Genomic DNA, 12,661 nt, shown 5'->3' with positions numbered 1-12,661 from the left:
CCATGACACAACAATGGGCTCTCGGACTAAAGCGGGGGGGACTCTTCCCTGCGCAAATTTGCGCAGGCTTAGGACTTCTAGTGTTAAAGGTTTTATCATCATCCAGGACGCCTGCTTTCTTCTGACAGCTTTGGTTAACAGACATCAGGAGCACATGTCCTTTTTGGTACTTTTATATATTTATGCACTGGATAAATATAAATTCAGTGTTATTTTATTACATTTTAGTTTTTTTCATAAAAGTGTTGAGTCATTTCACAGATTTAAACTTGCAGATATCATGGTTCCCGCAGGGTCTTAAAAAGTCTGAAAAACATTGAATTTGAAAACTCGAAAGTAAGGTTTAAGTCTTAAATTTTGACATCTTGGTCTTAAAAATGGTCCCACTTAAAACTTTTTCCGTTTGACTTTTCTGGTCTAAAGTTAGCTAAATTTTCTTTGTATGTATCATAAAAAATGCCACAAGAACATGTTAACACTATTTTTATCACAGTGGGTCTTCAATGAGTTTTTTTGGCTACCAGGTACTCCCACCCTCGAGAACCCACCTACTGGAGCCGACAGTCCCTGAGCAGCCCGAGTCCGGTGGAAACAGAGATGGATCTGCTGGTGCTGCGTGAGAGATCCCGGAGGGGCATCAGAAACAACGGCTACGATGTGAGTCACTACGTGGGTCCTCTAAACAAAAGAAAAGGTTGTTCTTCTAGGAAGGGTAGAGATGGTGTAATTCAGCTAAAAACTTCAGACTCCAAGGTTCATGTTTAGGAAGTGAATCATTTCGTGTGAAAGGGATTAAAAAAGACCCAGCAGCAGAAACATGAAGCGCTTTGAAGTCAGATTCTGTCACCAACCGTAAAATAACAGCTCAGGTCCAACCTCTGACACACCGAGTCGAACTCAGCGGTGATGAAGTGGGTCACTTGATATTTGGGGTGAAGAGATGCGCTCACACTTTAGTCAGTCAAACAAAATTATGTTCTGAGCGTTTAATCCTTCCTCTCCTGTCCTCCGACTTTTAGCAGAAACTTAAGGGATTAACGAGCTACCCTTTGCTGAACTTTGTAAATCTGCACCGAGTAGTGATAAAGAAAGAAGCCGATGATAAAGAAAGACAAAAGACTTGCAGGGTAAAAAGTAAAGGAGCGATATAATGGGGCCAGAGTGATTGAAATCTTCTCCTGCTGCATCCCTGGTGCTCTATATTCACAGCGACCGAGCTGCTTGGTTGAATGTCAATGAGTTTGAATATGATTATGGCCTTTTCATGGATTCAGATGGGAGAGTCGATAGCGGGTAATATCCCTGAATGCACCAAACGACCTGAATCGGGATGGAGAGGACACCGTGGCTCTACAGACTCACCATCACTTCTGCTCTTTGTAGCTTGGAGCCAACGTCATAGGTCACATTGTAGAGCATTTGAAACCAGATAAGGTGTCCTTGCTTCTGACGTGTTCTATCTTTTTTGTGTGTGTTTACGTCACAGTGTTTGTATAAAGATTCTCTTTTTTGCCTTCATTATTTTACATCAGGTCATTTAAAATCCAGCATAAAGTAATTTTAACTCTCACAAGCATGAATTTTCCAAACTCAGTTGGAATTTAACTGGACCATTGACTGCATAAGACAACTGGACCGAGCAAGTGTGATGTCACCAATAGAAATGTGTGTTTGAGATGACCCAGCGCCTCGCCTGCATCGTCGGCTAGACCAAGTTGTTGCAGGCGGGAGCGGAGAAAGTCAATGAAACATTTTGAACGTTGGACGTGGGGGCAATCGGGCACCACATGCTTTTATTGAGACATCTGACTGGCCAGTTTGTGATTTGAATAACTTATACTGCAGAAAAAAATAATGGAAAATAAGATTAGGATTAAGAGAAACACGCCAAAAAGAGGTTGATGTTATTGTGACGAAAACAATGACTGAGTGAAAGCTGCTTATTTCTCTAATGAAGTTTCACGATTGTTTGTGTGCTGTATTGAGATGAAACAATTTGGTTGTAATGGTTTTATTTGGTGGTTCATATATATGATTGGCAAATGATTTTGTCATCACTTATAGCAACTTTAGTTGTTATTTCCTATGACTTTTAGTGTTTACAAATGTGAAAAATGTTTAAATATTAAATCAGGTGGTCTGAAACGAATAGAATTTGGATCTACTGGATCAAAAAATACACATACATGCATGTGTACTTCATATTAAGTAAAAAGAAAAGGTGCCATTTTCAGATAAATATTGATACCAAGGAAAACCACTTTAAATAACTCTGAACTATTTAAAATGTGTTCTTAGTAATAAAACTACAGAATCTTTTTTGTTTGTTTGTTTGTTTTAAATTAGCAACATGGACCTTTTTGTGTTTGGCAGTTTTTTGGCACCTAAAGATGCTTGATTCATGTCTCAGCTGTTACTAGATCATGTTTATGACGTGACATGAGCTTACTGATGTTTAAATAAATAAATTTTATTTCTAAAGACATGTTTATTTATTTTTTGTTTTTTGGAGATTTAACAAACATGTTCATGAGCAGCTTAACCTTCACTTCTTATCTAATGCTACAAGAGAAGATGTCTATGCATCTACAACTGTAGCCTTCACACTGTTGCCCAGGCAACAGCAAATATTGTGCCATCGGAACTGGAAAATATTCTCTTTTGACTCCTCATTTCAAGGTCGGTCCACAGCTCGAAGAGACGATTATTGATCACATGACTTGTAACCTACAAAGAGACAGCAGTTTAAAAATATGATTTTTTTTTTCTCAAACCCATTGGGACACCTAACGAAGCTGCTTCAACTCATTAACCAAGCGCATTTGCTTCCCCCGCAGGGCGAACCCGAACCATTTGAGGAGACCAATGTGGACCGGCTGATGAGCTCTCTGGGTTACGGAGGTGGATCCACCGGAACCGGGAACAGCAGCATCGGGGTGAAAGCTCACCGCGGCTCAGACTCCTCCACACTCAGCTCGCAGCCATCCATTAACGAGGTCCGCTCACAGATGCACATGTTGCTAGGCAACGCCTTCAGCCTGGCGCCTCCGGACCACGACCCCCCCTCGCCTCCAACGAAGTAAATATTTCTGAATAAAAAGTTTCTCTTTTCGCATCAGCATCATCTGCAGTGGTGTGTGCCAGGAATGAAAGAGAGAGAGGTCTTCTGGTTCACAGTTTGAACTCAGACTTGTAGAGCGCACATCCCACTCCCCAGCTGTTCCTCACAAAGCAGAATAAATCTACAGTTGGAACATCATTGCTCCACTGGGCACATAAAACTGAGAGAAAATGGAAAACTGAATGAGCTGAAATATGTGCAGCCATGTGCAAAAGAAAGTACAGCCTCTTCTGAATCCAAGCTTTCACATTTTGACCTGGACCTGATTGTAGAAAATAACCCAATGTTTTGTTTGATAGATTATAATTACATAAAAATGGATGAATAAAATGACACTCCAATATTATTCATGAACCAAAAGCCATTCTGCAGAATGGAGTGTGAAAAATCCAAGGCGCCAAATGATTTAGTGGCTTGCTACTTTTGGAAGCAGCAGCTTAAAGAAATGGTTCCTTTTATGATATTTCCAGTGTCACAGTATCGTAGTACGTATTTCTAACAGCGTTACTTTAGTTCTGAGATGCTGGGAAGGCATTTTCCTCTTCTGTCTTACCAGAAACTGACTGCATTCCATCAATTTGTTTATCTTTTAAACTGCTGTCGTTTTTGTCTTTGCATTTGATCTAAACACGAAGTCCCAAATCATCAAATCTCCACCACCGAGCTTGAGAGTTGGATGGAATGTGGATTCTGTTGCTTAAATTAAATCAAAACCTTTTTTTCTACAGTTTTGAAGTTGTTGCAAAAGCCTTTACTTAAATCCTGTGAATAAAAAAACTCTATCAGCCCATATTTAACATTGAAAATGGGCCTTTTGCTTTGCCTCGTAAAAGTTATCTCTAATGTCCTTTAAAGTTGTATTAAGACACTCATTATTTGACAGGTTATCTTGTTTTTTTTGCAAATTGTGTTTGCATTTGGTAAATTTTTATGCAAAAACAGCCATGTAGAATTGACCTAATGGAGGAGCAGGAACATTTTTTTTCAATCTGTTTTCTTTTTCCTTCCCCAAAAGTCACCGGCATCATCTCCACCACGCCCACAGCGCCTACAACCCGTCTCACAGCAGCCATTACAGCGACGGAGTGACGAGCGCCCCGGGCACCATGAACCACCCCTGTGGAGGCCGGCAGAGGAGCTTAGGCTTTGAGGACATGCACCAGTGTAGCCTGCCTAAACCGGTAAGAAGTTAAAATGTCCACAAAAATATCTCTATCTTGATCTGTAAACATCACAGAGGCTGTGTTTTCCTGTTCTAATATGAACATATAAAAAGGCGTCTCTTAAAGTTTGAGGTTAAGAGCTAAGGTTGTGTTAACTGATTCTTCCTTTGAGTCCAATATATGAAAATAAAATGACTGGATTTTTTTTTATTTAAATTGGTCGATCTGGATGAGTCAGAAGTCTCTGATGTCTTTAAAGGAGAACATTTATTTTGTAAAAATATAATTTCCCACTACTTTTCTCAAGAAAACCAGGTTACTTATAAAATGTCTTTGCTTGCCAAATTTCCAAAAACAAATTAAAATAGTATTTGTCTCTTCTGAAGTTATTAAAACATCAACACTCCTCAGCCAAATGAGTATCAGATTAAAAATTTAAAAACTGTTTTTACAAAATCAGCCATCTAATACTTGGATTTCAGATTAACTGAAGAAGAACTCTCTTCTTTTCTCTGTGACTGCAGTGGAGCGGTTATTTAATCTTTCATTACCGGACAACCTGCTGGGACGCCACACTGATGAAGTTCAAAATATTATTCATTCACTGGTTTGAAAGTTTTTTAATGAAAAGTTGTTTTCTATGAGCATTAAAAGTTAATATAGTTAGTGAGGTCAATACTTTTGGACATTATACAACTCTTAGATAGAAAAACAAAACAAATAAATTAAAGTGCCAGTTAAATTCACAACGATAAATACAAATAAGCAAGTAAATATTTTAGCACTTTAGGGAACTTATACTTATTTCCCATCAAAATGCAGCCAAAGCAGCATGGAAATATGTGGAAAAAGTAATCCCTCCATCCCTCCGATCTTGCTAAAACTAAACTTAAAATATGCTAAACATAGCTTAAAAATAATTAGATAATTCAAAAATTTGTTGGAAAAAGTGAAGCATCGTGCTGCGATATGTATCGCATCGCGATTTTATCACATATTCATTGTAATATGTATTGTACCATGTATCGTGATACAATGCATATCACACAATGCATTGCGTCATGTATTGTGCTGTGTATCACAATATGTGCTGCATCATGATGTCTAGTGTATTATGATTTGCTTCACAATATGTGTAGCTCGATACGATATGCATATGACTATGTATGGGTTATGATACGATATGCATCACGATATTTATCATGTTTCATATCACAATATGTATCGTATGATGAAATATGATGTGTATCACATATTGCCGATAACCCACCATGTGATACGTACTTGTTTATTAGGATTAGTTGCCGTATTATTAAATAATTAAACTGATTATTAAATAAAATGTATTTTACAAATGTTAATATGAAAGTGTTTTAAAATTCAGATAAAGGTAAAAAAGATAGATATGCATCGTATCACTGCTGAGCAAAAATAACCCAAACAATAAGAAAACATCTGGATTATCATCAAAACTTCTTGACAGGTGGAGTAATGAGGCTAAAGTGAACCTTCTATGTGTCTCTCTGGAGTCAAACTGACAGAAAAAGAACATCAAACATGGTGGTGGTAGTGTGATGGTGTGAGGCTATTTTAAAACCTTAGGATCTGGATGACCTTTGCAAATCCTGTAACTATGAATTCTGCACCCTGTTTGAAACTTGTGAATGCAAATGTCTTCCATCAGAATAAAATCTGGACTTGAAAGAACTGTGTAGGGAAATTCCAGCATCCAGCTTCACAGAAGACTCAACTTAAAGCATGACAATTGCTAATTGGTGATTTAAGTAGTTTGAATGTAATATTCCATTAATGTTATAGGTAATAAAAACTTGTTCTGCTTACAAGGGAGAAGATTGTTCACTTTTTCCTGAGAGACTGGTACTGACAACTGAACTGCTAGCATCTAATGAAGCTGCAGCTGAGACATCAGATGCTGCTTTGTTGATTCATTGTTCTGCTTGAGATCGCTTCATCTTCTGTGCTATATTTACTAAGACCTGACACTCCAAAAAGGACTCAAATGACCCTCCTCTGGTCTCTGCAGGGTTTCCGGTTCACCCAGCTTCCTGATATGGGCATCGGTCCCCCCCCACCACTAATCCCGTCCAGGCCCGGACCGCCACCTGGGACAACATTGCAGTGGTAACACACACTCAGACATGGAGACAGACGCATCAATTAAACTGGGTTGGGGTTTGGAACAAGCAAGAACACGGGGAGGAACACTCTGTTCTGAGGAGAAAAACACCATATACATCATCCTCACTTTTATAAATATATTGATGAGTCACATGATCTGCAGCAATTGACAGGAAATGATCTCACAGTGGATTTAGAGCTGTTTCTGAGCAGCAGATCAGAGAGGACTGGGTTGACTCTGAGTCATGTACACAGTGATGAGTGGAGATTAGGGGAATAGAGTGAAGAATAAAATCATGGAATATTAATCAGCATAATTTGAAGCGACTCCTTCACTTCACTCCTTCAGGTACATATGCTCCTTTGCATCACGCAAACAAGCATCCTCCACATTCCTGTGCTGCTTCTCTGTGCACTCTGTTTCTGCGTGCACTCTCTTTCATGCACTGTTTCTATTGCTGCACACACAAGCTCTGCAGAGTCCTCTAATCTGCAGGAGGTGACATGTTTGCCACCTAGTGGACAAGCAAAGTAAATGATAATGGTTGCAGCCGGAGTTGTTTAGGATTTATTTTAAGGATGATTTTTTTTTTATTTGATTTACAAAATGTTACTCCAGTTTACTTTTGCCCGTATTCCTGCATGTTAGTTCCATGTTAGTAAAGAATCAGTGAACACCAGCTCATCTGTGGCTCCAGGGAGGACGAAGAACATGGTATGCAGTCTGCAGCTTTAATGTGCTCTGTGCAATATGGTCATAAGATCAGTCATCTGTTCTTCAGTCTTTTTCCATATGTGTACATTTATATACAGTAACCATACTGCTGGTTACTGTGCAGAGAAGGAGAAATGAGATCAGACTGAAGACAAAAGCTGTGACCTGAACCCAATCATTCATTTTGCAAACTATTTTCTCTGTGTGCATAAAAAGCTTCAAACTACCAAAAAAAAATCACAAAACATATTTGCAATTAAAAAAAAAACTTCCCATATGCAATAATTTACCAGTTTGTGTAATAATAAATAAAACATATCTTGACCTTTGACTTACATAACTAACAGATGATGCTGTGTTGATAAAGGTGTTTTATAGTCCTCTTCCACATGACGAACTTTTTTATTAAAAGGCTTGATTACCCCCACTTATCAAGCTTCTCAAACAATCTTTGTGTAATCTGTGCTCATTTTGGGATGATCAAGGTCACATGGTTTCTGAAGTCTACCACTCATTGGCCTGGTGGTAGAGCGTCCACCTTGAGACTGGTCATTTGTGGATTCAAAAATGCGGTTGAGTCATACTAAATTGGACCCAATGTCTTCCTGCTTGACACTCAGCACTAAGGAGTTGGATTGTGGGAGTTAAACTACCAAATGATTCCCAAGCGCAGCTGTGGCTCCTCCTCCAAACATGGAGAACAAATGTTCCACACCTAAGTGTGTGACAGTTTATGGGACTCTTACTTTGACTTTAGCCTCCTTCAGGCTCAAGCAGGATGGACCTTTTGAACACAAAACAGCAGCAACTCTTCCAAAAAAGCATTCTGAACCCTTAAAAAGACTCTTTCAAAACCAAGATAAAAATGTGGGTTTTGTTTTTGCATAAAAATAATGATATAATCGTTTAACTTGGAGCAGATTGGACCTCTAGAAGTTTCTGTTGTAAATTTTTGGCTTCAAAAGTTTGAAGTTCTGAATGATTTAGACATTCATGACTTTATTGGGGCTGAGTGCTTATTATTTATTTATAAACTCTCATCTATCTAATTTACACTTTATGATATTGACAGGTTATTAAATTAAACAACCTCTATGTACTCCTCAGATCCAGTCATGTCTTTGTTTCATGTGTTTTACCGTCACAGTAAAGGGTCAGGTCAACATCTGTGTTTCTTCTCCACTACAGCTCCACTCCTGACCTGAAGCCTCGTGTTTCTGAGGCCTCAGACCTGCAGGCCCAGCAGCACAACGGCGCCCCCTACCTGCCGCTCTCCCGGACGCCGTTTCCTGCCGTCACTGTCGACCAGTCTGTGAGCACCTACTCAGGTAAAGTCGCATCAGAGTGTCACAGGACAAAATCCAGCTAAGAACAAGTGGGATGACTCCACCTTTATCCCATCTCTCAGGAAACCCGATAACAGCCGTCTACGCGATATCAGCCAATCGTCCGGGATACTCAGACTACTTCGTCATGTCTCCACCCTCGTCCTACCGGAGCCCCTCCTGGATGTCCTACCCTCCTGAGCCGGAGGACCTGCCGCGCCAGTGGAACGACGCACCTGTGAGATACACCCCACTGATGATGTCACAAAAAAGTAGTAAACTGTGAGTGAGGCAGGTCTTCTTCTCTCCGCAGAGCTCACGTCACCTGGAGACCATCTGCTGAAGTCACAGCCTGCCGCACCAAACACTCTGTAGCTTGGTGGGTTTCTTGATCTCAATTGATCAAAAGCTGATCATTAAAGAATTTATTCTTAGGAGGGTGTGTGAAACCAGTTACTTGTACCCATGTGGAGACAGCAAGTTTTTTGTCAAAGTATATAAAAGTTTGCATGTCAAACAGTATTTTTTTCTTTTGTAATTCGGAAATGTCTTTATTTGTCATTTTTATCCATTCTAGTGTCATAAATAAATTGCATTGTCATATAGGGTCCGTTAGGTTAGGGTTAGGTGTTTTTTGTCTGGCTTGTCATGTTTCTGCTGGTTTTGTGTGCAGGTCTGTCTGGTGCTCTTCCCTGCTGCCTCCATCTTCTTCACCACATCGACGCAGATCCTCACATCTCACCTTCCGCACCTCCTGTGCTCTGCTCCCTGACCCGTCAGAACTCCCGAAACCATGAGACGCTCAGCCATAGTTCTCGGTGTAAAGACCGCCACTGTACAGCCAGAGGCCCCTCACACAGCTGGACTGAGCCGCTCCTCCCTGCAGCCCGGACGGACAGGGTGAGTACAGCAGACTGCTCCAACGACAGAGAACTGCCGCCCAGCACACCACCACACAGTTATGAGCACAGCGGTGCCCCAGCCATGGCCAGCTATCTGCCCCTTCTTTGGACTGGACCGGACCATCCTGGACTTCCTCTGGTCCACCAGGAAGCCAGGAAAGCTGAACTGACTTCAAACTGTGCTTTTGTTTTAGTTTTTTGATGAATCCAGATTCCTATATAAACCTTCTGCAGCTGGTAAATGTGTGTATTTTAAACTTAATTACGGAACAAAAAGAAGAAAAAAAATCGTCTTGAGCTGTCTTTGTTTTAGTTTTTGAATATTTATGTGCTTCTGTTTTTTGGGTTATTTTTATTTCTGTGCATTATCAATGGTTTACTGTAAAAAAGTGAGTGTTTTCATTTTCACTCACATCGATTCAAGGCAAAAAAAAATCTCTGAAGAGGAAAAAGTTGGTGGTCTAGTTGTTTATGTGGTTCTGATGGCATTTTAACTCTTTGAAAAAGAACTTTTTTCTTAATCAGATCTGTAACTAAGCTGAGAATTGGTCTCATTCCTTGCTTGATCATCAGTTGAACTGAAAGTGAGCGATCCGGAGGTCAGTATTCCCAGAAAAGCTCTTGTTTTTTTACTTTTTTTGTTCATTTTTTAGTCTTCACGAGGGACTCGCCAGGCTCAGGTGAGCCAAAAAACTCCATGTATCATTGTACATAGCAGATGATTTAACGAAGAGATTTATGCAAGGATGGTGGGACGGGGGGCTTGATTCCGAAGTCTTTTCCCTTCTTGGTGTTGATGATGAAGAACGCGCTGACTGTTTCTCTCCTGAAGGAAGTTTTAGAAAACCTGCTGCAACAAAGAGAGTTGGTGGAAGCTCTGCATTCACAGCATCCTAATATTTCATGGATGCTGATAGCCATAAAAGGGAAAATACTGAATTTTTTTTTAAGTAGAGAGAGGTATAACATATATATATATATGCCCCAATTTCTCGGTTGGAAATTTGGAATTCTGTGAGCAAACTGTGTGACGAGATTTAATGCAGGAGATAATAGCCATATATGTTAACGGCAATGGGAAATTACAGTATTGTCAAATGAAATGGCACCAAATGAGAGTTTATATCAAATCCTGAGTAGATTTAGTGTAAATAAACATACAGAAATGTGAGAAAAACTTTAATAAAGAGCATAAACTCAAAAGAACTGCTCTGTGAACAGAAAAGTTTTAAAGAGAGCTCTTGCTTCCTGAAATATTGTGAAAAGACCCTAAATAATCCAAATCAGTCTTCAAAAATAAGAGTGAATAAAGAGAGAAGTGTAGGATTCTTAAATATGCTTTGAATTCACTGGTGCAAAAGAAGTCTGACATTCTATTGTAGCTTTTTTTAAAACTCTTTTTTAATCATAATTGCTGTGAAAGTGACACATTACGAGGATAATGTCATTTAAAAACCACTTTGATGTCACTTTTGGTTTAATTGGGATCAAAAGCAGCTCTCAAGTTGATATTTTCAGGCTGTGTTTAATTATTGACCTCTGTAATTTCAAAATAACGGCTCCTTAAGCGAGGATTGGAGTGAAGATTTGACGCTCTCGTTGGAGAGTGTTTGTGCAGAAAGACGTGAGGCTGTGTTCTTTCAGTTTCCGAGCGTGGACGGATGGAAAGAATCAAAGGGGACACTGCTTTATTTTGCGCGCTCACACAATGCTGTTGGTGTTTTTGTCATTGATGTCATTGCAGACGATCCACATCGGCGTCTTCTTAAAATGTTTGAAAAGAAAATATGATTTTTATTTTTTTTATTTTTTATTTTTTTTTGTCTTTTATGGACAAAAATGTATGAAAATCTGATGATCGAAGTTGACATTTAATGCTTTACTCCAAGGGAGGGGAAGGGGGGGTCTTTCAGCCATTAGAGTCACAACAGGACACTGTGACACTGCGGCTGCAGTGATGATGTCACACAATCGCCGCCCGGGCGTGGAGGAGGTCACGGTGGCGCCGGTGAACGCTAATGGATGTAGTTATGCAGAAAACTTTTTGGTGAATTTGAACAATAAATACAAGTTTCATTCTCAGCCTTTTGTCTTTTTTATGGGACTTTTCTCCGAGAGACTTTGGGGCGCTGCAGGTATTAATCACGCTGAGATATGGCTCAGATTAGAGAGTAATGAAGTGCTGAGCATGGACCGTGCAGACCGTCATTTGTCACTGTCTTCTGTCCTCTAGAGGGAGGCAGACGCCCACAGATCCACTCCAACTATCAGAACATATTTTTCATTCACAAAAATAATTTTCATCAAGGATTATTGAGCTATTTAAAAACCAGATAACTATAAATCAAGCAATTTAGAAAAACCTTTAGCACCTGAGAATCCTAAATTATTTCCATCAATGTTTAACAGTTGAAAGTAGAACTTTAAAGAATAAATCTTACAATAACTGCTGTAAGTGCATGCAAAACAATTACCAAATCTGGAACCAAGTCAGCCGACTCCTGAACACCTTACCCCAGTAGGGGGGAGTGCAACCCCACACCATTACACTTTCACCTCCATGCTTTGTAGTTTGTTTGAGATAGTTTTCTGGAATTTTGTGTTTATTTTACCTCAAACTTTTCCACTGTTGTGGTGTTCAAGTAAATTAAATTGGAGTCGTGTCTTCTAAAAAACATTTTTTCAGAAGTTCTGGACTTTGACATCATTCTTTGCGCACCCTTTTATGCCTTTAAATGAAAAGACAATGAAAATTGTGTTTTTTGTTCTTTAATTTTTTTATGATGGAGGATATTTCTATAGTAATTTAAGATTAAAACTGTTTTTTTTTTTTGCATTTCTTTATTCAAATTGTAATGACTCTGGAGCAGATGAAAAATGTTTGAAAAGCTCCCAGTGTGACCTATAAACTGAAAAGTCTCCTTACTCTGCTTCATTCTGATGTATCCACTAGATCCATTAATTTCTTTATCTTTCTCGTCTGAGCTACATATGGCTCAAAATTGCATGTCTGGATTGCTTCAATATCACTCGCCTGTTTTGTTGCACCGTTAATGTTAGCTTGGAGTTGTGAGGGGCTGTAAGCTAGTGGGAGAGCAGTGTAAATAAAGGGATGATGGTATATCAACAGAGGCTTACTTCCACAACAACAATCCCACCCACAACTCAGATTTTTTTATTTTGACTTAAGTTGAAACGCTATAATCATTATATAAAGACGACTGGGAAAAACTTTACACAGATCAAAAGATAATTGGGGTGGATTTTTAAGATCTGACTAAGTCTTAGTGTTTGAT

The 12,661-nt window shown here is 39.4% G+C and overlaps 1 protein-coding gene across 2 annotated transcripts in view; it reads left to right on the top strand.

Annotated features, from left to right (window-relative positions):
• kiaa1549la (KIAA1549-like a) overlaps nucleotides 1-11,447 on the top strand; it is a 119,129-nt gene extending 107,682 nt beyond the window's left edge. For both annotated transcript variants that reach the window (XM_024282030.2, XM_024282029.2), the window contains 8 exons: nucleotides 525-657; nucleotides 2,838-3,079; nucleotides 4,137-4,302; nucleotides 6,329-6,426; nucleotides 8,327-8,466; nucleotides 8,547-8,701; nucleotides 8,777-8,842; nucleotides 9,137-11,447. In XM_024282030.2, the coding sequence (XP_024137798.1) occupies nucleotides 525-657; nucleotides 2,838-3,079; nucleotides 4,137-4,302; nucleotides 6,329-6,426; nucleotides 8,327-8,466; nucleotides 8,547-8,701; nucleotides 8,777-8,806 (964 nt within the window). In that variant the 3' untranslated portion in view covers nucleotides 8,807-8,842; nucleotides 9,137-11,447. The remainder of the gene's footprint in view (nucleotides 1-524; nucleotides 658-2,837; nucleotides 3,080-4,136; nucleotides 4,303-6,328; nucleotides 6,427-8,326; nucleotides 8,467-8,546; nucleotides 8,702-8,776; nucleotides 8,843-9,136) is intronic.
• Nucleotides 11,448-12,661: the final 1,214 nt, after the last annotated feature.

The sequence above is a fragment of the Oryzias melastigma genome, linkage group LG6, assembly GCF_002922805.2.
Source record: "Oryzias melastigma strain HK-1 linkage group LG6, ASM292280v2, whole genome shotgun sequence".
NCBI classification, from domain to species: domain Eukaryota; kingdom Metazoa; phylum Chordata; class Actinopteri; order Beloniformes; family Adrianichthyidae; genus Oryzias; species Oryzias melastigma.
The sequence above is the reverse complement of the archived record's forward strand: the minus strand, read 5'-3'. Positions and strand labels throughout refer to the sequence as shown.